This window comes from Perca flavescens, chromosome 11, assembly GCF_004354835.1.
Source record: "Perca flavescens isolate YP-PL-M2 chromosome 11, PFLA_1.0, whole genome shotgun sequence".
Classification (NCBI taxonomy): domain Eukaryota; kingdom Metazoa; phylum Chordata; class Actinopteri; order Perciformes; family Percidae; genus Perca; species Perca flavescens.
In genome coordinates, this window is record NC_041341.1 from 28,165,219 (window position 1) to 28,191,906 (window position 26,688).

The 26,688-nt window shown below is 40.0% G+C and overlaps 1 protein-coding gene across 4 annotated transcripts in view; it reads left to right on the forward strand.

Annotated features, from left to right (window-relative positions):
* The window catches only part of pard3bb (par-3 family cell polarity regulator beta b), a 243,915-nt gene that overhangs the window by 34,762 nt on the left and 182,465 nt on the right, over positions 1-26,688 (forward strand). For all 4 annotated transcript variants that reach the window (XM_028590887.1, XM_028590889.1, XM_028590890.1 and 1 more), the window contains exon 4: positions 18,424-18,574. In XM_028590887.1, the coding sequence (XP_028446688.1) occupies positions 18,424-18,574 (151 nt within the window). The remainder of the gene's footprint in view (positions 1-18,423; positions 18,575-26,688) is intronic.

A 26,688-nucleotide genomic window follows, 5' to 3' on the forward strand; every position in this document is an offset into this window, starting at 1 on the left:
GTATACTTATTGGTGTGTGCAATGAACTCTCTAGGTGTGTGTGATTCCAGTGAATTATCTGTCTAAGTGCTGCTGACGCCAATCACCTCCATCTGTATGTCTTTCTCTTTTACACACCGACGTCACACACCACATAACTCAGCAAGAATATAAGGACTTTAAACATAACCTTTAATGCTGCATAGCCTCATATGTTACAGACATGTCATGTTTCACTTCATCACACACACACAGATGGCTAGTAGAATATTACTAGTGTGGCACATTTTGAACAGGTTCGTAATGTTCCATTAGTTTGATTGCTTACAACCCCGTCACACATGATGGGTAGAAACAATAAAATCCGAATAGAGCAAAACTCAATTAAATGGCTGTTTTTATGTTTTAATTTAATGGCCTAATGTTAATATTGCTCATTTACGACACAAGGGACGTGAGTAGATTGCTTTACTTAGACTCAGATACATGGAGGTGAAAATGCACGCAGAAAGATCCACACACAAATATACTTTTGCTTACACACACACACACACACACACACACACACACACACACACACACACACACACACACACACACACACACACACACACACACACACACTTCAGAAGCAGCGGAGTGGAATAATGGACAAGGCGATGTAATGGTGGGCAGATTTTATCATTCACACTCTCTTAACCACCAGCCATCTGCTAAATGCACGCATTCTTGTCTTTGTGTCTGTGGGTGTCTGTATGTTTGTGTATGGCTGCGCACGCACATGCATATGAATGGATCAGTCTAATTCTTTGAAGGCTTGGACGAACACTTATCACGTTAAACTGGCTGATGCAGTTAATTCATCGGTGCAGTGTAATTCAAATATAATTTTGTGCTTCTCAGATACTGATTAATAGAGAAAAGAAAATGCAAAACCTGATCCTGAAGTATGTTAATAACAATGACTTATTTCTAATGCTGGAAAATCTCTAAGAATAGAATGTCAAGCCATGCCAAGTTTGCAGTGTGTAGGGTAGTTAGAACCAATGCAAATGCATGCTGAAATGTGTATGCCATTAATTGATACTTTCTTTACCTTTCCTTTACCATTTCTAATTGTGGTATCAATTAGCTGATTGCAAAAGGTAGAAAACTAACGAAAAGGATGAATGGACTTTTTATATCTAGTGAATATATTACTGTAAATGTGTTTATCAAAGAACAAAAATATCCTAAAAATATCCTAAAAAGTGAGGTGTCTACTACAACAGCCTTAAAAAATGACATTGAACCAACGTTTTAAGATACATGGGGCTCACTTTCCAATTAATGGAAATTATTCCTAAAGGTCATCCAGTCTTTGCTCATGCATCATTATCTCTGTTATGTAGAGAGGTTGCTCATCATGACAAGATAAAGAGGAGACAATAGTGCGATCTCACCATAATGAACCCAAATGCTTTCTCTCACCTTCACCTCATCCCGTTGCTCCCACCCATCCTCCACCTCAACTCTCCCTCTTTACAGTACTTATCATCTCTACACTCATTGGCTTGGTCCTCTACACCTACTCCATGTCTCCTCTTTTCTGGCTTTTTGTGCTGCTTTTCAAGCTGTCTACTCTTTGTTATCATTTTTACTCCCTTCACACTTTCATTTTCTTGGTTAGCACTACCTGTCAAACTCCTCATAATTTTCCTAGCTAACATCAATCTTTGTCCATTTTCTTCCTGCAGTACTTGCAACACTGCTGGCTTCTCTCTTTCAGATCTTTGCATTGACCATAGCTCCTCTCTCTCCATGTCCTGAGTCCTCTACCAGTATTTAGTGATGTCTTGGCCTCCGCTTCCTCTAGCCCCCTTTCTTCCCCTTCACCACGCACCTCTTTCTTTCACCCTTTCCTCTAATGAATCCAATCATTTCTGAGTCACACCTTAGTGCACACATGAGTGTGTGTGTGTGTATGTGGACTCTTCATTTGTCAAAGGCACATACAGACATGATCCAGACCTGATACATATGTTGACCCTTAGCCAGGAACCAGGGGGGTTAATTGAGTAATGGCGTTTGCGAGAGTATACTAGGAGGGAGGATGAGACAGAGAGCCAGAGAGAGTGAGGAGTGATGGCGATGAGAGCATTAAGAGGGCGGGAACAAGATGGATAGGTGCAACGTGTGAGAGCATATGAAAAGAGGAAAGGCGGGGGGGTGCAAGAGAGAAAGGGGTTAATTGCTAGAGTGAATAAAATGAAAGACACAGGGAGGCTGGTAATTAAAGAACTGTGGAAGAGATGGTGAAATAAAGACAAATGTGGGGTTAATGGTGACGGTGTGCAAGATGGGCACGAGGTAACAGCATGAGGCAGTCAACCAGCAAGACATGGAAGATTGATTTGAAGTGATAGAGAAGGGGTTAACAGAGTGATTGAAATGAAACAAAGAGAGAGGCAGAGAGGGTGAAAGCGAAAGGGTTAATTATGAATATAATAAATGAAGCCTGTAGGATTCATGGACCTTGGCTCTTAATTAAGAAAACACCGCTGCACCTGGGACCCACCTAGAATAGATGGATAGATAATACTGCGTGAAAATGTGTGTGTTACTAATTGTTATTGTTATGAAGTCCACCTCCTCATGGATTCATTGTGCTGATGAATTATCTTAATGAAGTACCTGAAAGGGGGGTTTGTTGGGGATAGTACTAAGTAAATGACCAAAAGACTCAAAATGGGTCCATCATATGCCTGTTTGTTGTGTGGACAGACACACAGGAAAATCAGCTGTTATGGACAGAATAATAAAAAGGAAAAGCAAAAAAAAACATTATGTTTAGGAGTAGTAGAGTAGTAGCCCCCATGCACTGCCCTTTTTTCTGTACCCCTTTTTCTTTCTCTCTTTAAGTACACCTTCTTTGACAGTCTGTTACAAACCTGTAGGACTTAATCACATATTCAGGGAGTAAGAAAAGAGCTTTGTGTTCGGATTGATGGTGTGGCATTTCTGGTACCGTATTAGACATTTTAGAGCATTTTAGGCTTTTGTTTTTTTTTGTTTCAACTTTAACACATTGAGTTAACAAAAGATATTCAACAGAATCCAAAATGACTCATGCAAATTAACTTCTTTTCACAAGGTTGTCTTGAAAGCTATGGTCAAGCGAAAATAAGTGATTGCTCTCAAAATGAGAAATTATAAGAAATAACTAAATTCTAAATACCTCTTTTTCGCCATATTGCCAACAGTCAAATCAGGTGAGATTACGACAGCATGCAGATTTGGATGGGTAAATACCAGTTGTTAAATATCTTACATGAAACCTTTGAAGACCTGCCGGTCCCATTTTGTAGTTCATTATGATTACACTAAGACAACATCATTTGATGCTTGATCTAATGACTTAAAAGCCACAAGTCATAGCCATATAAGTCTTTGAAGATATTATGCTTTTTGGTGCAGCAAGCCTGGGGAAGATTCAGGGAAATGTGTGGAAATCTACTTGAGAGATTGTAGGCTAATCTAAAACTTCATCGAGAGACTTTCGCAGCTGTGCTTTTGGCAGTGTGTAGTCTGTATTAAGGTGGATTGTCCCTTTTAAGTACACATCGTTTAGTGCCAAGATGGATTTGATTCATGGTCTTGTGAATAGAAGATATGATCTTTTAGGAAGAGTAATGTAATCACTCTGTGTTGGCTATGAGCTTTACTCTTCACCTCAATCATAGAGATGTTAGAAGGACCACCTCTCATGTCAACCTTTTTGAAAGAAATGCAGTCTGCGAGGTGTGTGCGCACGCATGCTCATACTGTGTGTATGTTCACATTTGATATATTGTGTACACACACACACACACACACACACACACACACACACACACACACACACACACACACACACACACACACACACCAGCAGTTAGCAGAAAGATTTACATATATTGACAGAGTAATGCGCTGGGCGGTGAGAGCTTTATAAAGAGTGAACCTGTCCCTGAATGTGTGAGTGATGATAACAGGCTCATTTAATTGCCTACCCCCGCACCCCAACCCCCCCCCCCCCCACCCCCCCACACACACACACACACACACACACACACACACACACACACACACACACACACACACACACACACAAGCGCGCACGAACTCAGATCATCAGTTCTGAGTAGGTGTCACATCATTTCTGTCATTCACCTTGAGTAGGTGGAGGTAAGACAGTATGATGTAGGGGTGGAAGAAAGGAAATACAATCTAAAGAATCAGTCCACAAGAGAGAGAAATGGAGCCAAAGCTAATACGAGGTCAGCAGTGTTTGACTGAACAGTTTTTTAGCTTTCACTTTTTGTAAAATTCACTTAAACCTAAACCTACTTTTATTGTTTGTCAGCTGCATCCTGGCAAGACAATAACTTGACACAAAATGACTTACGCATCATACAGTTTGAGTTAATTTCTGTTTCAAAAACATTTGCTCTGTATTTTGTTTGTCCCCATTCAATAAAGTTTCATCCATCCAGCTTTAATTTGTCCCTAAACCTCTTGCCACAGTCAGCCAGACCTTAGAGTTAAGCTTAGCTACGCTGCCAAGTATAAGATAATGATGAATAAGTATGAAGACATAGAACATCTTTATTTTTGGCACTGAACAGATGCTTGGGAGAGGACCTGGTCATCTTGCATGCTGTTGCTATGAGACTATTGAAAACCGGCTTGAAGCACCGGTTTTAAAGTCCACATATAGTATTTTTACTGCTAAAACCATGGCTGGCTCTGTTGTTAGATCCATACATACATACAGTAACAATATCTTTACATCGGACATGAGGAGAGATAGTAGTAAATGTTGTAGGCACCACTGAAGAAGGGGGGGGAGAGAGAGAGAGACGCACACAGTTGGATGCTGTCCTCATCTCCTACTTCAATGCCTAACAAATCTATCTCTTTCTCTCCCCTGCGGTTGAAGCCTGAAATAGAAAATACTGTAAAACAAATTAATAACATAACTAATTCCACTGATTGGACTGTTCAGCTCTGTTTCTGACGGATACCTCCGGTTCAGGCTGGTCCTCATCCTCAACACGTGCCTTTTTTAGTCGCGGAAAATACTTTTCAATACTTATCTGGATTCATCTGGAGCAAACATTCAGTCTAAGAGTAAGAAATGACATAACATTATTTATAATACGTTTATTTGAGTCGCAGCTGCTACATATAGTGTTTTGACCTCGACAACCCAACTGCATATTTAAACTTGCGACTAGTTAACTTTCTAAAGCGGGCACAATCGCTTGTTTGCTAAAAGTCGGGTCAGTGATTATGAATGTGTGATTGTGTAAAGGTGTTCACGAGATATATACCAACCTTTTGTGAACTTGTGAATTTCGCCAGCCGTCTTCTCTCCTTGTTGGAGACAGATGCTGTGTGCACAGTTGGATCGATAGTGTTCAAAGCCTCCAACGTCGCCTTACAGGCAGCTTACCCTCACCGTGACCTTAAACCTAACCACTGCCGCGGTGCCTGGAAGGTGACTTTTCGGGGCTTAAAAAAAACCAACATCACACGGTAGGAGGAGCTGTGTGTGAGCGAGACCCAAGTGACAGAGAGACAGAGGAGAGTAGGGAAAGGAAATGGGAGGAGAGTAGGGAAAGGAAATGCAGAAGAACGTATTTTAAATAGCGTTTAAAAAAAATAATAATAATAACGAAATGCAATGTGCGACTGCCGGTGTTGATAGTGAGGTGGACTGCCACACAATAGTCTGTGTGGGAAACACTGCTAAATTTCACAACATTGGACTCATGGACTCATGGCAGTGCGCTACCCACCTGGCCCGTTATGAGCGCTAAACATATATATGTGTTTCTCGCATTGCACAACGCTGTGAAGGAATAATCTCTGACATTACTTTATATTCTGCCTCTGGTTAGAAGTGGTGAATATAGGCTACAGCAATTTAATACTATATCGTGTCTGGCTTTTGTTTGATATTTAGTGTTGGCAAATGGCATTTGGTTGAGTTTCCTCTTTGCGAAAAAATAGACACGGAAAAGCGCAGCGCCTTTTTTTTCGCCAACCTTATTCCACACAACATTCGCGATGTTCCTTTCAGCTGTCCACTCGTGCTCCAGGAAAGTGAAGAAAAGTTAGTTTGGTATATCCAGCAATCATGTAGTTAACATTTGCAGCAGGAAAAGAGTCAAAGGCAACACGCACACGCGCGCACACGCACTAATTAATAGTCTGAGTGAAGTTGCACAGCTCCGCATAGGAAGAGATGGTAACAGCCCAATCAGGGAGATCATTAAGGTCAAACTGTGTCTGCTCTGTATTGTAGAGTCCAAAGGAACCCTACTGCTCATAAAACAAGTCATCTCTCTGCCTGAGTGACCTTATCCATCCATTTGTCATTCTTTCTCTCCATTTTTGTTTGTTCAACTCTGTCTGAAACACTTTATTTCTATCTGCACAAAGGCTATCTTATTTATTTAGTCTTGGCATACTGTAAACATGTGCTTGAGATGTAAACCCCATACAAATTAAAAGATGTTAAGACATGAATTCTGCCACTTCACAGACAGTTTGAAATTTACAAGAAGAACACCATGGTCAGAGGGATATTTATTTGTAGTTAGACACTTTCATAATAAAACATAAGCAAATGATACATTTAACTTGTCTGTCTGCCCCGTGTTATCAAAATCTGTTCTGAATATTTAAACTTTACAGAGATTTGGAAATTTGTGTGTGACAAATGTGACAACACTAAATCCTACTATATATATGACAAAGTGTTTTAGGATAAACAATGACATAAAGACAAAAGTTACAAAAATATGCAGACAACCGTGGTATTCCTCAAATCTGTCTTATCATGCACGCAGACATGACATAAATTCCTGTAAAAGATAACACTCTGTGATGCAATGCCTTGTGATAAATTCTGTCTTTGTGAACCATAGGATCTATCTATATAAATATATAACTAAACCTATTAGAAGCTGCTTTAGGGTGATCGAGATCAATGTTTTTTTTGTTTGTTTGTTTTTCAATTGATTTACAGAAATTGTTGATTTTAAAATGGTGAAAGTTATTCCTTCCTGGGTAGAAATATTTAATGTTGTTGGGTATATTGTTGTAAGGATTTTCTTGCAATGGTTTAAAGTAACATGGTGAGATTGATTGTTCTCCTTCAGCTCTGAAGCAGATAAGCTGCCTGGGGGTCAGGAGACAACCTTTATCAATTAACCCTATAATCCCCAACGTGGATACAGATTATAGACATGTGAATGGCTAAAGTGGAAATCCTCCTTTTGTATAGAACAGGACAGCGACCCTCCGCCCAACATGTTTAAAGTTTTCAAAACTGTATAGGTACAAGGGAATTAAATATTTATGATTATCCTTTTTTTCAATTTTCAACAATTTGAAAATCATGCTTTTTGCTAATAAGGCTAATAATTTGTGTGATGTAGGGCTGAACGATATGACCTAAAATCTAAATCACAATTAATTGCGCATTTTACCTCCATAACGAGGCATGAATGATTAAAACATTTTGTGATTCCACGTCGGATAAATTTTTTTTGTATAAAGTTTAAAAAGCTTCTTTTGCATGATAAAAATGTAAATGGGCTATACAATCTATTTCTTAACTGCTAATTAACTTGTTAGTCCTAACTTTGAACCAGCAAGTTGCATTTTAAGCTCCTCTTTTTTTCTGCTTGTGGAGAGCTACGTAACGCATGAATAGGGTTGGGCATCAAGAACCGATTCCTACTTGGAATTGTTTCAGAAATTACGATTCCAGTAGAATCGTTTCTTTATTGGAATCGTTTAGTGGATTTGGTTTCAAATCCGATCATGGCTTCCCAATTTAATATGCGCAAGTTTTGGTTTCCGAAGCAGCCAGGCGCTTGTTGTGTTGCAGCCTTGGAGCACAGTAAGTGGTGCTCTAGTGTGGCTTTATTTTACGTTGAAAAAGCCCGGTAAAACTGCAAACCACCACTGAATCAAAATGAAACTTTCCTCTTATTTGTGAAAATAGGCATGTGACCCGTATCAACTCCACCCCTGAAAGAATCGGAATCGAGAATCTATGAGAACCGGAATCGAAAGGAAGAATCAGAATCGTTAAAATCAAAACAATGCCCAACCCTACACATGAAACTATAGTGATGCGGACCGGCGAGAGTATGCCAGGCGGACACACAGCTGACAACCTGCAGGTGGAGGCGCTGGAGACAGGCTCGGACATACACGCCGCGGGCCGCTGTGGAGTTGTATCAGTCCCGCAATTGACTGGCGAGTGTTAATTTCGGAACCTGCACACACGGTAGAATGTTTTTAAGGAAAAAGTAGGCCTATCAACAGAAATAAATTATCAAAATTATTGTCATGGAAAAAATACGTTGATAAGCGCTTCAGAATTTCAATGTCGATACATTTTCAATTAATCGTCCAGCCCTAGTGTGATGCAATGCATTCTCTTAATTCTTGTTTGTTTCTGTCTCTATGTGCATGGATGTATGTGTGGTGCATTGATCCAGGTTTAGGACTGTCAGCTGACAGTTATTACTGCTTAGAGTTTTGACATGTTAAGCCTCAGATAATCACCATGAAAACACTGTGTGTGTGTACTTGTTTGAAACTATGTTTGCATGTATGTGAGAGAGAACATAGTGTGTATGGGTGTGTGTGTAGCCTAATCAGTCACATCTGACAGACAGCAAATCCAACTTCAAAAGCCACTCAGACATCCATTGTTATGTGGAGAGCCAATTGAATGAGATAAGACGTTAGAATGAATGGAGAGAAGGAAGGGAGGGAAGGCTGGATAAATGAGCTATCAGGAGATGTGAGAGCTGTAGACTAAACCTTGATGTTGGTTGAACATTGACAACCTTTAAAGGCTATGCATAGCGTTTTAACAACAGTACATAGGGCTGTCACGAAAACTCCTTTTTGTTGTGCGATATATTGTCCCAAAATTAATTGCGATAAGCAATATTATTGTTATTTTATGGCCATTTTGTGCCACTGATTACATAATGACAATATGACAACATTATAGCATAGTAATGCAAGCACACTATTTCAAAGATCAAATAACGTTTATTTCTTAAGAATATTTAGCATTGGAATCGGAATGTCAAAAAATATAATCTAAATAAATTAAACAAATAAATAATAAATACACCTTTGTTATCAGAAAGGGCTGCCGTGGCAGAGTAAAAGGAGATGTCTTTTATCTCCTTCACATCTTTTACTTTGTTGTACAAAGATGGAATGGCCGTTTGGGAGATGTACATTTTCTTTGGCAATTCGTACGGTTTGTCAACAGTTTGCAGCATAGTTTTAAATGCTGGTTTTTCGACCGTGTTTAAAGGCTGCATCTCTTTGGCTATATAGCGAGATACACCATCTGTGAGCGTGCGCCATTTCGTGCTGTCACATTTATATTTGCAATGCCAGGAAAAAGCATCAGTAACCGATAACTGTCTGGAAGACCCCTGTCCGCCTCCAGCTGCGGTTGTTGCTCCCAGGTTGAAAACCTGGGTGAGATGGTTATGTTTTAAGTGAGATTTTGTGTGTGTGTGTGTGTGTGTGTGTGTGTGTGTGTGTGTGTGTGTGTGTGTGTGTGTGTGTGTGTGTGTGTGTGTGTGTGTGTGTGTGTGTGTGTGTGTGTGTGTGTGTGTGTGTGTGTGTGTGTGTGTGTGTGTGTGTGTGTGTGTGTGTGTGTGTGTGTGTGTGTGTGTGTGTGTGTGTGTCCGACACAGAAAGCAGACGAGATGACAGAGGCGGCGCGATTGACTAAAATGTTGGGAACATTCATGTGTATGTCAAAATGAATATACTCTTTATTTTCAATTATAAAAATGATCAATTGCAATATATTGCATCACCAAAAGCTACCGAGCTCATTTCCATATATCGTGCGATAAGTCCATATATTGACTATTGCGACAGGCCTAACGGTACAACATTTTAGACTAGTATTCTCAAATGTGAGGATTTGCTGCTTCTCTCTTATATGATTTCAATCCTAATATCTTTTATTTCTGAATTGTTGGTTGGACAAAGCAGGGGATTTGAACACGTCATCTTGGGCTCTTGAAATCTGTGATGGATATTTTAACTCAGATGCTAATGAATTTGTTATTGAACAAAACATTTAAGGAGCAGCTTCCCATTTTCAGCTGGTGCTGACGAAAATGACGAAGGTTTTGGCGACTGGTCATATCAGTCATTCCTAATCAACATTTAATTCAGTGAATAACTTGATGATGAGCCAAAATTAAAGTTGGCTTCTTGTTGAGTTTGTGTGCTCTCTGCAAACTGGTATCTGTATTCGGCGAAAGATTATATGTGAGGGAAGAAAGTACTCTCTGTAACATGACTGTACAGTTGCGAGTGTTTTTGTAATTCCCACCACATCAACAGAGTGATATGTCTTATCTAGTCAAACATTCAAGCTGATCGTGCACAGCAGTGTCAGGATTCACATTCTACCATTTTTTTTACGATTATTTTTTGGCCATTTTTTGGACTTTATTGACAGAACAGCTGAAGACATGAAAGGGGGGAGAGAGGGGAAATGACATGCAGCAAAGGGCCGCAAGTCTGAGTCGAAGCCGGGCCTGCTGCGTCTAGAAGTAAACCTCTACATATGGGCTCCCGCTCTACCAACTGAGCTATCCGCCAGATCAATAATTTAAGATAATAAACATAATAGTTTTGAACCAGGACATTCAGTATTTGGATCAAGTAGCTTGTGAATAAATGTGTGCCAAATTTAGTAGGCTTCAGCTGGTATTTAAGTACACCAGATACATATTCAATCAACATTTAGGACTGTATACTGTATTTGACTTGAGTATTTAGACTTGGTTTCTCGGCAGATACTTAAATTAAAGGATTTGGGCCAAAAAGTCTTGATCGGGTCATCCCTAGTTTTTGATACTTTATACACTGTTTTTATATCGCTGAGGGTAGACTAAGTTTTACAAACCCCTATTAGGCTTGAGTTTCTTCTGACATTTTTGCATTTTGCATTTTTTTCTTTTACTTTTAATGAGAATGGTTCCAAATTTGTGAATAACAGTATATCCACCTTGATAAACTGCTTTGATACAGAATTACCCCCTTCTTCACAGTGGGTGAAGCCTGTGCAGGCCCCTCTGGTTAATAGGCTTCTCTGGTTTATGAGTACTGTCGTTCACACCGCTACTGGTGGATCATTGAGAATATGGCCTGCACAGAATGTGTCCATCTGTGCCATTGTGTGTCTCCATAATGCTGTTCCATATGGCCAAGTGTGGTCTACATACAGCCCCAGGAGGGCGGGGGTAGGTGGCCAACACACACTCGCACATTATTGCATTTGTGCATTCTTCCTCATGCACAAGCATAAATACATGTACTATGTATGAATACAGGGACACACACGGACATTCACGGGCATGCATGGAAATATGGATGCAGGCAAGTACACACACTTTCTGCATGACTGAGGAAACGGTAGTTGCCACTTTATTTTCGCTGTGTGACAGACACTGAAGTTCACAAAGTCACAGAGCAGTTGTACTGCTGGTGCTGATGAAGGATGCTCTACTTTTGACAGTTGAAATTGTTTCTGCTTTCTCTTTTTCTCAATAAAAACGTCTATATAATGTCTTTCAGAATGTATTGTCATTGTCATTTTGTCTCTGCTGTGTAAATGGACTCTCTCTCTCTCTCCCTCTGTCTTAATGTCTTGTGTTTCTCATTCTTCGCACTATTTCTGTCCCCCATTTGTCTTTTTCTTGTTGTCTGTCTTGTCTGGTTTTCTCATGCTCTACTGAGAGGTGAGGGGACTGGAGATCAATAGAGGGTCAGCACACACACAGACACAAACCTACACAAACACTTCAAACTGCTGACCAGGTGGATTTCATTCATCCATATTCTCCATACGGAGACAACACCATCCTGATTATGGATTACCATGGCGAAGGTTCGATTGTAGCAGAGAGGTCACAGTCAGAGTTGTGTGTGTGTGTGTGTGTGTGTGTGTGTGTGTGTGTGTGTGTGTGTGTGTGTGTGTGTGTGTGTGTGTGTGTGTGTGTGTGTGTGTGTGTGTGTGTGTGTATATTTGTGTCCCATCCTTTTGTGCAGTGTATATGTGAATACTTTTACTGTATCCCTTTGTGTGCTTTGACTGTACATACATGTATTGTTGTTGATGTTTAACTCTTTAGATATTACAAGAAAGGAAAACAAGAAAGAAAGGGAGAGACCGGGAGAGAAAAAAAACCCGAAGGAATAAAATGGCAAGATTAAGAGTATCGAGACTGAGAGAGTGAGCGCGGGTATATCAGATTCATGTGTTAATCGATAAGCTCTTTGTTGCTTTGTGGGTGTATCCAATAGAGCAAAGTGCTGGAACATGATGATTTACATCAGCTGATTTGTACGGAACCACTACAACTCAGAGGGGAGAGGGGGACAGCTGGAGAGGCAAGCTGTGTGGAGGAGGTAACAGGAGGAGGTGAAGGGAAAGAAGAGGGGGAACAGGAGCAGGAGAGAAAGAGAAGCAAACGCAGGCAGGGTAAATAAGAGGAAGCAAATTATGAAGAGAGGTGGTGACCGGAGAAAGGGAAGAGAAGGGAGGGGAAATGAGAGGAAGCGAGCAGAAAGAGATGAGGCAAAGTGAAGCCAGAGGGGAAACAGCGCTAAGCAGGAATATTTGCTGATGACAGACGAAAAGGCCAACTTGTACATAGCCTAGCATAGAAAAGCTGACCTGCCTCAGGGTTCATTCAAATTCTCTTTGTGATCTGTACAATTACATATTTTATGGGGATCACACAGAAATGTGCAAGGCTTTCTAAAAATGACTTCTCATGCTAGCTTTACAGAGGGCCTGTACTGTATGCCTACCAAAGTGACCTTTCATTAAATGAGCAAACCTGCACTGACTTCTTTAATGGGTGCACCACAACGAGCTTCATCAAAATTACGTCATGAGACATACAAATGCCTTTCTTTTCTTAACTTTGGCATTACATCTAACGGACAGAGAGGGGGATGGATGTAGCACCAAAGCTCAAAAACACATTTCATTGATGGAAAAACATTCTGAATATATCACAAGGCATTGAGCCATTGCTTTTCCATACAGCTTTTCTTCCTTTGAGCCCAGAGAGACAGAGAGAGACAGGTATACGGACATGTAAGTAATAACAAAGTAATTGGAAGTATTTTGTCTTCCCCTCTTCCTCTTCTCACAGGCAGAACACTTTTGTTTGAATAGGAAACCTATTTGACACAATAACAGACTGTAAAGGCCAGGGTTGTGGTGGGGGGGGGGTTGACTGGTGGCTTCAAGATTCACTTCAGATGCTGTTTCTATTGTGTAGAGCTAGGTGGTGCTGTCAGTCTATCCACGGTCTGTGTGTGTGTGTGTGTGTGTCACACTGAGTGATCAAACCTGTTTCTTATGAGGAACATTTGCATCAGAGTAAGAGCTTTGTGATTTTGAACCTGGATGACACATTTATTATCCTGAATTTATTGTTGAATTCAGATCATTGCAGCTCATTGTTAACATTCCTTTTTGATGAAAAAGCAACATGAAACGCTGAAATAGCAGTTTGCTGTAAATTATCATATTCGCAGGGAAAAAAATAGAAAAATTTTATTTTAATACACCATCTTACCTTCCCTCAATCCTCTAATGTATCACACTCAAAACCAATTGAGCCAGCTGTAACCAGCCTATATAATAATCTGTGTAAGACAGCATGTACTGACTACACACAGACCTACGCACACACACATGCATACTCCACATATGATGGACAGGTGCCTTAATGGGTAGTCACCTCATCTCTTCAATTTGTTGTTAAGGCTATGGTGATGGATTGGTCATTGCTAAAGATATTGCTGACTGCATAAGATGCCAAAGCACACAAACGCACACTCGCACTTGAACATCATAGATTTTTTTTAATGGTAAGTGGTCATGAGTGGATTTCGAAGCTCAGTGGTGTACAGATAGATTAAGGATATTTAAAGAGAGTGTGTGTGTGTGTGTGTGTGTGTGTGTGTGTGTGTGTGTGTGTGTGTGTGTGCGTGCGCGCGCATTTGAGGGAGAGAGTGTTTGTGTGTGTGTGTGTGTGTTAACTGTCTCTGAGCTGTGCATACGCTCATGCATTTGGCTGATTGTAGCATTTTATCGATCCATTCCAACCAAATCAATCAGGCCCTAATCGACCTGATTATAAAGGGTATGATGTGAGAAAAGATGGTTTTTGTGTGTGTGTGTGTGGGGGGGTGTGCGCGAGCACTGATGCCATGTTATGCACTTAAATCCTGAACTGCTATTAATCTACCTATCTCAATTTTATGTGCTCTTTTAATTTTAATAAAAGGAACGGAACCAACTCTGCACTTCTCCATCCCCTTTCTCTCCTCTCTCTCTGGTCACATTCCATTAGCATGAAAACATATCCCAGAGAACGGTCGACTCTGTACACATGTGTTATTAACCCCTAGGTTCATTTAGCGCCGGATTTGTCCTTTTAAAATGAATGTGGCTAAGACTTTGAGACTTCCAATTCACAAAAATTGGTGTCTGGGTGGACGTGTTTGGCTTGGTTTGGTCAGGCCTTTGATTTATCCAAGATGTCAGGTAGTCTCACACACACACACACACACACACACACACACACACACACACACACACACACACACACACACACACACACACATTACCTCCCACTAGCCTCCACTTGTCCTAAGTAACCTGTGTGAACCTTGTATTGACCACACAGTAATGTATATAGGGAGTGGAGAGAGAGCTTAGAAGTAACCTTAGGGGGAAAGGTTTAGCTAGCTTTAACATTTAGCCCCTGGTTTTCTATGTGCACTTTTAATTAAAGCTGAATTAGGCTAAATTATTGTACAGCTGACAACCTAAAGTGGGTCTTTAACATTTCTGTAATTTGTCAATAATATATAATCCAAGGAAAGTTACACATCATAAGTTCATTGTACAACATTTTGTTAGTGGAGTGGTTCTGTGAGTATGGACTTTTTTTTTTTTTTTTTTTTTTTTTTATTTGAACAAATACTCACAAAGAAACACATTTTCATATGGTTTGTGCCATAATGGGTTGTTGTTTTGCACTTCCTCCCACACCCAAATGAAGACAAAATGAAGCCTCATTCCTTGCTCGGATGCATTTTTGAGCTCAAGTATTTTCTTTTTGAGGTTGTCAGCAACACGATCAAAGTAAAATGTGTGTTTTGACAGGAAGCTGAAAAAAAAAAAAAAAAAAAGATAGAAATTTGAAGTTACCAGCATCTTTGTCTTTGAGTCTGTCGAGGTTGTTGACAGGATAGCTGATGAGAAGGTTAAATGTTACATATAATAGCATGACGGAGACACACACCAGTAGCAGTGCTTGGTTACTTTTAAAGATAATTTTTTGGGCTTTTTATGGCCTTTAATCAACAGGATAGCTTGAAGACAGGAAAGGGGAGAGAGAGGAGGGACGACATACAGCAAAGGGCCGTGGGTCGAATTTGGACCCGGGCCGCTGACAAGGCCTCAGCCTACACTCTACTGGGTGAGCTAGAGGTCGCCCCCAGTGCTTGGTTACTAAAAGTAACGTTTAACTTAAAGGCTGAAAAACATCTGCTGTGTATGGAAACATCTCGTAAGCTCACAATGCAGCACTAGTTTTGAGAAGAAAAAAAAGTTTAATTTCGCTGAAAATGGTCACATCATTGCACTCACACTTGACACAGCGACAATCTCAGACAATCCCAAGCTTCAGGTTTGCTTTTTGCTCATACTCCTGACATCCCAAAGGTTTTTACAGTACAGCACACCTGTCAGTCCCCCTCATTTTTGTCATTACAATTCACTCTCTGCTTCAATCTGTCACATTTCCAATGGCCATTTCTCTCTTTTTCTGTCTGGGCTTTCTGCATGGAGAGCATGCAGTCTCACCTTTCTGTCTCTTTCACCCTCTCTCACTCTTATGCTCAGGATGCGGTGTCATTTTGTTTGGCAGATCTTTGAGTCCCCTGTCGAAGAGAACAGAGGAAAAGTCCTAATCTCTCATCGTCTGGCTGGCATTCTTTTCTTTCCACCTCTGCTTTTTAAGAGACACAGCAAAGCTTTGTTGAATTTGTCTACCCATTTTTCTTCCTGTCATTCTTTTAGGTGTACTTTTTTAAAAATCTCTGCCACCCCTCTATGTGTGTTCATTGGGAAGCTATTAGTCTTGTTCTACTCTCTTGAAAGGACATATTTACTCAAACTGGATAAGAATGTAAGCTCTTTTTTATTAAATTTGTGCATTTTCTCATCTACCCATCTCTCTTTTTCTTGTCTGCCTTTTTTCGCCATCCATTCAGGTAGCTGCTGGACAGTACTTCTTAAAGGGTTGCACCAAACCAGCTTGACCAAAAAGGGACAAATGCTAACTAAGCATATCAAAATACCAAAACAAAGGTTTTATACTCATGACAGAAATGTGTTAATCAAGTGCTGAGACAGAAGAGGGGTAGGACATGAGTGTAGAGAAAATAAGATGGCAGTAAAGATCACGCAAGTTAGAAGGCAAATCAAAAAGAAGAGTTTGAGGGAAGGTAGAGCTAGATGATAACGATGCGTGTTAGATGGAAAAGGGGACCGTGACGTGTGCGAGGCCGAGAGGCATCAGTTGTGCTGAATAGTTTGTGTGATATGGATGGGCAGTGAATAAGAAAGGTGAGATATTGTATAACTTGATATTATTGTGCTTTCTGCCTGGTGAGGTCATGCTGGAAAGAGGGCACATACAAACTATATATCTACATGCAGACATACACACTTAAAAATGCTTGTGTACTTCGAGAAAAGTCTTCAGTATTGCTAAGGAGCTTTTGCATTTACAATTTCATTTGGTAGTTGCTTTTGTCCAAAATGACAGACAAATGAGGTACAATACAAGCCACAGCAGATCAAGGAGAAGTCTTTAAAAATAAGTGCCTCAAAACTCAGTTCCCCAGAGCCACAAGTGCCACAGGGCTTGCAGTGGCATGAAGTAACATAAGTGCCTGGAAAATTACTTTTTTTTCTTTTCTTTTTTATAGAAAAAGCTAGAGAAGGATCGAGAGAACGAGCAGGAGCTTTTGTTGTGTTTTTCCGGTTCCTGATTTATCGAAAACCAGATAAAGAAACTTGCAGTGAAAATCTGCTTTGATCGTCAGGTTGGCCTTGAAAAAAAAAAAAAAGCCGTTGCTGGACCTTTCTGTACTAGCACCTGCGTAAGCTTTTAGTCTGAAATGTTGGCATCACTTTGCACTTAAGAATTACATTTTCATAATGTTGGCTTCACTGTTTTTTTTGCTGTCTTGTGCAGAAGAGCTAGCCAGCAAATCACAGTGCAGTGACTCACATCTATATGGTTTGTGCCTGTTTGTAGCATGCATGAGTATGCTCATGTCCATTTGAGTGAGAGAGTATGTTGCACACTTGTGGGTTCCAGTGTAGCAGGAAGCCTCTGGCTTTACTGGCAAAGTCCCCTTTCTTTACTCTTGGCCACTATAGACACGGAACAGAACACGCATACACACACAAACACACATCACAGGTCTATTCAGGTTTTGCGTGGAGGCCCCTAGAACACAGTGTTGACAAGCCCTGTGCTAGGCTAAACGCAGACTCAGTGCAATACTCAATAGACACGGATTCCACTATATAACACAGTTAGAGCTAGCAGTGTCACACACACACGCGGAGTGGAGACACGAATGGAGGCATCAGTTAAACAGTAGACACACACTCTGTCACAGGAATGCTGGGCTCCTTGGATGTCCTCTATAGCGTCCTCATCCACAAGGTAACTCAGAAATACTGTGCATAAACAAAGCCATTCAGGATTTTACGAAGCTGTGCCTTTTTCTTGTTTCATTTAAAGAAATGCGACCAACATATTGCAGTATTTGTCTTGGTCCCTAAAAGTCAAAAAAGTTGTCCTTTCTATTTTCTATGTGGATAGCTGCAAAATATGGCTCAAGTTGTAACATTTTTAAGTAGGTAAGACACGTCTGTCTCCGGTTGTGTGCTCAGGGTTGATCTGAATCTCGTGGCTTCTGTTAGCATTTTTTCCTTGACATTGTATGCATCTACGTTACCGCTAAATTTTGCTTTGCATTGTACTGTATAATGAAGTAAATTGCAGCAAATGGAGCGAATTGGAGTGGCTTTTCTCTCAGTGTGAGTGGGGAGTGAGTAGGGTGCAGCAAATAGAAAACCCGTAGTGACTGTGAATAGAGCTCTATAAGAATCTTTGAACATAATTCCTGCTGTTCCACTCTGATCAACTACTGCGTTCATAATGGATAGGAATTTTAGAAGAAATTAAAAGCATAACCAGCTACGTTGTGTGTGTGTGTGTTTTTTCTCTTTAGCTGATGGCGGTGTATGAGGAGCAGGAAGCCCAGCAGAGGGGTGTGGCTAGCACAAGGCTAGCACCCAGCCCTGACTACCAATCCGAGCTCTCCGTCTTCCAGCCGATCGCAGGGGGAGAGATTGAAGTCAATTCCTCAGCCTTAAAGTCCAGTGAGTCTTTTTTAAATGTAGTTAACTTATCTTGGTATGCACTGCTCCAGCCTTGACACATGACCTTTCACTTCTCAGTAGAGAAGCCCATGACCCTAAAATCAAATCAAATCTTTATGTTTGCAGATCAACATTTGTTAGACATGATATTTGACAATTCACAGCTACATTTTGAGATCTGAGGGATTTACATGTTGATATTTGGTGGTTGTTCTTAATTGATACATGCTTTGCATGCACTTTAAAAATATTACACATAGGAGTTTTACAAATTGTACAAGCAAAAAGATATTTGTCACAGCTTGTACCATGGCTATAATGTAGTTTGTCTGCTCTCTAGAGGAAAAGCAATGACCTTAACATCATTTTGGCTCTGGCATTTGTCATTAAATCACAACATTTTGTCCAAATTAGACAAAGCATTATGCCTATGAAGACAAGACAGTCCATGTTATCTCTGGCAACTAGTGCTGTCAAACGATTAAAATATTTAATCGCATTAATGTCATAGTTAACTCTCAATTAATCTCACATTTTTATCTATTTGAAATGTCCTTTGATTTCTTTTTGTCCCATTATTTATTTTTTTTCTCATTTTAATGCTCTTATCAACATGATACGATACTTTTAAAACGGTGCCTGAACCGAAAGAGATATAGAGATATAGAGATATAGAGATATAGAGATATATATATATATATATATATATATATATATATATATATATATATATATATATATATAAGAAGCACCTTGTTCAGTTGTATTTGTCTGTTCTGTATGTTAAAAAATATAAAACAATAAAAAGCTGATCTAAAAAAAAAAGGAGCACAAAACGGTGAAAACAACCACTGGATGGGAAAAATGTATTTTACAATTACGGTGAATGCACCACGAGGCTGGCAAGGCAAGCAACATAACATCATGACTGTGTTTTTTAGACAACGGCAGCTACAGTCTGGTGTTAGGATCCTCTCCAGTGAAATACAGACACACTTTACACCGTTTAACTGTAAACATTTTAACCATGTTTTATCCAGCTGCTAGCTAACGGTAGGCTAACGTTACCTGCTGCTAAGTGTAGTGTTGACTGGCCTCCTGTGCGGCAATGTTTCAGTTCCCTCTAATGTTCGTTTTTGGAGCATCAGAAAGAAGTGCAGGCATCTTAAGTGGCACCTAAATAAGGCACCAAAATCCGCGTTGCTATTTGATCCGGTAGATAACGGTCGTTAAGGCACCGGTGCCGTATTAGCACCGGGTCTCGGACCCCATTCAAAACGGCGATTTTTTTTGATCGAAAAGCGACTAATTTGCAAGTATGTACTACTCTTTGGCTGGCTCGCAAGCAAGTGCAAACAAGTGTGTGCAGCATGCATGTTGTTTTGTTTCCGGTCTAACTAGATCCGGTGTGGTGTTGTAGTTTTTCTAACGTTACTAGTTGTTGGAACAGCATGTGAAAAAACTACAAAGTTTGCTGGGCCAAAAAGAACGTTAATCTTGCGATTAAAAAAAATTTACGCCGTTAAAATAGGTTTGCGTTAACGCTGTTAATTTCGCGTTTAACTGATAGCACTACTGGCAACCACAACTGCTCTGAGTCTGCTGGCTCTCAGAGACCAAATACTCCAAGTAATACGTACTTTCCCCATTGTTGACCAGGCTGGGGCACACCAGTGACCCTTGTAGTATAAAAACAATATTGTTGTTCTTAATACTCTTCTGAGTTTTTCCCCACTCCATGCACCTTAGAAGTAGGTGAATATTTGCCAAAAAATCCCTACTCTGCTTCTTGTACGTCCAAGGTTTATTGACACATGGTCTAAATGCTTTCTCAAAGGACTCCTCTTTTACGAAGAAAAAAAAAGTCCTTTGTGGAACCCCTGATTTTACCTTTTAGGTGTAACCTGTGGGTCAGTGCATAAACGGGTCAATGTCACAACTGATGTTAGACAAGAAACAGGTTCATTGGGACTGACGTGGAGGTTGACTGCTATAGGCCACATAGGTGAAGGGATAGTCCCAGAACACCATTTTGGAGGGATGGATAGATGGCTAAAATGAATAGTCTGTAATTTGAAACATACAAAGTAAGAAAGAATAAAGTACACATTTGACGTCACGTAATGGCTTATTGGGTACAGTATGTTCTTACATGTAGTTGCAGAGCTGAGACAATAAGAATTATGTTAACTTTGAATTCCAGTGCAGATAAAGGTCAGGATGTGATGGGCATGTTGTGCAGGACAGTGATGAAAGCAAGATGAGGACGGCTGAAATGTGGCAGCACTGTCTCTGAGATGCAGTATTAGATGGCGATGAAAGAGAAGACAGGAAGTGCATGTGTAATTTCAGGCGGCAGAACGAACTCTGGTGTCTGTCTGCTTACTGTTACGTGGAATAGACCTGTCTGAATTCACTTTCTTTCTTTCTGTCTCCCTCTCTTTACCTCTTTTTCTTTCTTCCTCTCTCTCTCCTAGTTTCTCTTTCTCTTCCTTCATCTCATTCTGTATTATGTCAAGTCAAGTGCCTGTTCAGCAGAGGTACTGTGTGTGTGAGAGGGCTTAGAGCTGTCACAGTAACTTGTCCAAATGCCTTAACATAACAAACCACGTGGGTGATGGATTGTGTGTACCTACAGTTTGCCAAAACCTATGCATTGCTTCCAGTTGCCTCCTGCTGTCGGCTAGTCACAGATTCCACTTCCTTTAGTTGGACTCTATACCTGCTTTGTTGCACAGTCTGTACCATTCATCCAGATAAACGCTTGAGATTTAAACATAATCTGTCAAGGTTGTTTTCAAAATGTCATTAATGTGCCAAATGAGGTGTGATAATACTCATCCATCTATTGTGAGTTGGATTCCATCAGAAAGTTTCTTTACTCTTGTTGTTTTTGATAATTCTATTGACATTTCTCAGTCGTCTTGAAGGCTGTCAAGCAGTTTATTGAGCTCAACGACTCCCACACTGGATCAAAAATCATAGCACCAATTTCTGCAGTAGTTTATTGCAATACTATTCATATTTCCCTCTTGCACTAGATGTAATTTCACATACCATATATATTACCGCAAAAATCATGTATCTTGCATCTATACTACTAGTTTTGATAGAATTGACATTTCAGCTGGTATGACCTTCCTGAGTGAAGGCAGGGTTTGCCCCAGTGTATTGCAAGCCTGGTGACCCACCGGGCCTAAGCCACTGGGAATTATTTTTTTTATGTTTTTTAAGACCTTTTTTAAAACAACAGTTAAGGTGGCTGTAGTCATATTTTAAAATCTCCAGTTAGCTTTTAACACAGACTTAATGTAGTGCCCAATAGCTTTTTTAAATTTAAATTCTCAATTTTGTGATTCCAACCATGATTCTGTTATCACAGAAACTGTTAGGCTCTACATTAATGCTGCCATCAGTCTGTGACTGGCCCCAACCCGGCCCTCGTCAAAAAAATAAGACACTTGCCACCGGGCTAAACAACTTCTGCTGGGGGAAACCCTGGAAGCCCTTAGCTATATGATCCAGACACTTTTAAGACAGGAAGTTTAGTCTGTTTCAATATGGTCGCCTGTCAGCAGAGATTAGTAGTAATGTGTGACTGTCATGCTAGATTAGAGGTAACGGAGCTCTGGGGACTATCACTGTCAGTGTGAGAAGGTCAGACTTAGGCCTCTATCACTGTCCTATGTTTTGCCTCTGACGCTAACCACTTGTTTCTCTCTCACTGTCTCTACAAGTCTCTTTCTCTATGTCTTTTGCTCATTGTTTCTGTTTCTCACTGTGTTTCTCTATCTAAACTACAGCGCTTCACACACAAGTGAGTTGAACAGCAAGTCTGTTGCGCCTACCCCAACCACTGCTGGGTGATGCCACTTGTGGTTTGTCCTGGAAATGTTGCCCCCAGACACTCAGTTTGTAATACTGGGTATCCAAGGGCTTTCATTAGTGGGCCATACGCTCAATGACCATTGTGTTACCTCATTCGGTGATAGAGAAAATGAAAATGAAAATGAAAATCTTCAAGATTATTACTTTAACTTTTCACTCACATGATGTTTCATACTTGAATACATAAAGTACTCAAACAGAGTCAGAAACCGAGGTTAACGAGCACCACTGCTCAAAATGAGATTCAAATTGATTAGCTAGCTGAGAAGTGATTAGCTAGGATACATGATCAGCATGAGAAGGAATAGGGAAGACCAACGATTAAAGTGTTTTTTTCTAGTGTTACAAAGTGCTGAAAGTGTAATCATGCCTAAAATCATAAGCTTAATGAAAGGGATTCAGAGATGTCAAGTGTCAAATACTGTACATTATATATACATTAGTTGGGCTGCATGATTTTGACAAAGTCCGAAATAGACCTTTTTCACAGAGAAAATGTTGACCTGTCAGAGTAAAAAAGCACGTGTAAATAGTAAAATTAATGATGGCTGAATTACATTAAGCTGCTTCACTTTCAGGGTCCTTGCGTTCATTGCTGACTCACTGTCACACTGTCATGACTTACTGGGAAACATTAATAGAACGGAGCAGTTGTTAATATTATTAGTAACACCTATGCTTTTCCTACCTATACCACAACAATGGGATGACATTTTATTTATCTGCTTTTAGAAGATAGTCACGTCTTTTTTGAGAAAATCATGACAGAGTATGTTGCGGTATGTTTGATATTTGAACATACAACACTTAGAATATATATATGACTGAACCAGGAAAAGACAACATGCAAGCTACTAGCTGATATTGATATTCCACTAACACAAATACAAGACAATATCCTGCTCTCCATAGCATGCTATAGGATATTGTTAGTCTAGCTCTATATACTATTATGACTGCGGTGAAACAGGGTGGTAGGGATTACTAGGTGATATAAAACGGACATTACATTTTGCCAAACTAGTAGAACATTATTGATCTGGGAATGCCTCCAGGCATATGGAAAGAATAGTATCACTGTTTGTCCCTGGACAGCCATTGTTATCTATCTTAATGTGCCACTGGATATGGTTAGCTTGTACTGTCACAATGGGACATTTTCACCACATAATTTCTGGCTTTGTGTCTTGACAGATCTCCTTCAGTCTAAAACTGGGAAGGTGAAGTGTTACAGCGAAGCAAAATGTAACGGCATATCATTCAATTTTATTTAAATGCTTCTTTAACTATTCTCTTAACAGTTTTAATATTTTTGTATTTTGGTGTTCGTTTCTTTTTATTTTGCACCTAGCCATATTTGTACATCTTGTCTTTGAATCTCACTGATTATCTTTTCCTCTGTGAGTCCCTTTTTTCTTTATCTATTTCCTTCATCCATTTCTCATTTTTACATCCTTTGTCCTCTATCCATTTATCCGTCTTTCATTGCCTTTCTTTGAAGAGATGAATTGATTAGGGGTTGAATGTAATCCATACCCCCAGCCAGTCTTAAGAGCACCAAGGGTCCATTTTGTGACAATCAATATATGACCCTACAAATATCATTTGGCATGTGTTCTGAGTAGTCCACTCATTTAGAGGTTCCATCTAAAACCTTTTTATTCCCAGTGGAACTATAGAGGCTAACATGACAATGTTCTTAATGTATATATGGATTTATGGGCCCTATGAATGGGGATGCTAGTTTTGAGGACTGGCGCTGCAACACACACGGATCATAATAATACCTCCAGTAATGAATGCTATTTACTTGGATAGCTATCTCTGCAGTGTTAAGTTTTCTTACCATTTCACTATTTCTTCAAGCTCTTACAGAAGAACAGGCAATAGTGTGGTGTGCTTCATCCATCAGCTTCAGTTAAATGATGATTTTATGCAGTGGGCTGATGAGATGTGAAGAGGGAGACACCATCATATGTTACTTACTTGCACACCGAGATCTGCAAATTAGACACTTACTGGCCATTTAGACGCATGAACACCAGTGTGTTCACTGAAGGGATATTAAAGGAAAGGATCATACATTAACTTCTCACACCCTCCAGCTTTCAGATCGGCTCCTAACGGGCCTAATGAACACGTGGAGCGGTGCACATGCACATCTTCATAAACAACATTCAGGAATGAGCTTTCTGATAACACTACTATAGCATGTAATCGACAGATATGGGCATGCACACATACATGTCTCAGGCTGTGCTGTCGGACGAGTTTGGATAATTAAAAGAAGTAGTAATGAAAGCCTTAGGTTTCATTCACTTCCCATGGTGAATATGTTAGGTTCATGCTTTCTTACTCATTGTTTCTGTCTTCCTTTTATCCTCTACTAAATGCCCACCAGTAAACCACTAAATCGCTCTCTTTTTTCTTCTTCTTTTTAACAAGCTAAAAATGGTAGATCATGAGTTTCCATAGAGATGGTGCATGTGCCTAATTGTGGCATCTGTTTGATAATTCACATTCTGCCTTGGTATATTAGATCCTCATTGACATTTAGACACAATGTTTTTTAAACTCTGAAAATGTGAGTTGGCTCCTTAGAAAAAACATCTAAATATTTGTTTTAAATCTTCTAAATCCTAAAATCCTTAAATTTGCCTTACATTAAGATAGAGCTATTTTATACTACCACTTAACTCTATTATATACTGTTTTCATGTTCATATTTGTATTTTGTGTCTCTACTAGAACATAGTTACATGCTTGCTTTAATGTTAAACAAAAACACATTTTTATCATACTGCCCATGGCTGCTGCAGCTGTATTTAGCCTCTTTCTGAGACGCTCTGTTTCTTTAAGCCCCCTCTCCCCAAAAAGCTCAGTCTGCTCTTATTGGTCAGCGTTTCCGCATCTGTGCTCTGCTGTCGCTGTCTCTGTACAGTCTGGCTGCAACTGAGTATATAGCAGGACTTTATAGCGTAAAAAGAAATCACCAATAAAGGCTTCTAAACCAAAAACGACACAGCCGGACATGTTGCTTTTCTAGTATTTTTCTCGATCTCAATGACTACTCAAAGTGCTTTTACATAGTAACATTCACCATTCACACACAGTTATACACTGGTGGCCGAGTCTGCCATACAAGGTGCCGCCTGCTCATCGGACACACATTCACACACTGATGGCGCGACCACCTGAGCCACAGGCGGCCCATGTTCCATCAGAAATGCGATACGCAATTTGGGAGAAATTATCATTGTCAGCCAGATATGACAGAAAATACAGAAAAGCATAATAGGTCTCATTTAAGTCCTAGATACTACAACTGTGAAAAGTATGTATTAAACCTGCAGCTGCCCCCATGAATACACATCTGCTTACATTTGTGCTTTTCATTTGCGCGCATTCTTGTACTCAAAGTACTGTAGTTTTCATGTATTTTACTCATTTTATGGTAAGCATTGGGTTCTCACAAAAACAGCTTAGTAGTTTATTACACTAATTGTCGGGCTGTTCTTGTTTTTGTTTAAAGGCACACTTTGACTTGGACTGATGTCCCAGGCTCATTGCAATGACAGAGTCGAAATTTATTTTGTCAACCTAAGAACTTAAAAAAAACCTGGCTCTTTCTTCCTCATCGTGCTTTGACACTCGTAAAGAAACGCACACCAACTCCTCTCTGTAGTGTGGCATGACTAGCTTAGGGTCTGTATCTTTCTGTATCTGTCATCAAAAAGATTATTATTAGACATGAATTTTGCTGAACTGTGACTCCATCGAAATAGCACTAGCAATTTTAAGGCGTGTGTGTGTGTGTGTGTGTGTGTGTGTGTGTGTGTGTGTGTGTGTGTGTGTGTGTGTGTGTGTGTGTGTGTGTGTGTGTGTGTGTGTGTGTGTGTGTGTGTGTGTGTGTGTGTGTGTGTGTGTGTGTGTGCGTGTTTGTGTGTACATGCATATTGTGCATGTGTCAGACAGATTGGCTGTAGATTCTGAAGTAGTGTGGATGATGACTTTCTCACAGTGATCACACTGTTATATTGGACTGACAAAGAGCCAGGTTCCTTAAGTTTTTGACTGAGGAAACTGGAAGGGAAAAGAGCACTGCGTGAAAAAATACAGCATATTTAACGTGGATTAAAACAGAAAAAAGGTAAAAAATGTGGTATAATATGGGGTTATTCAAATTGGTGCAAGTCACACATTCAAGTTATTTTCCACAACTGCTG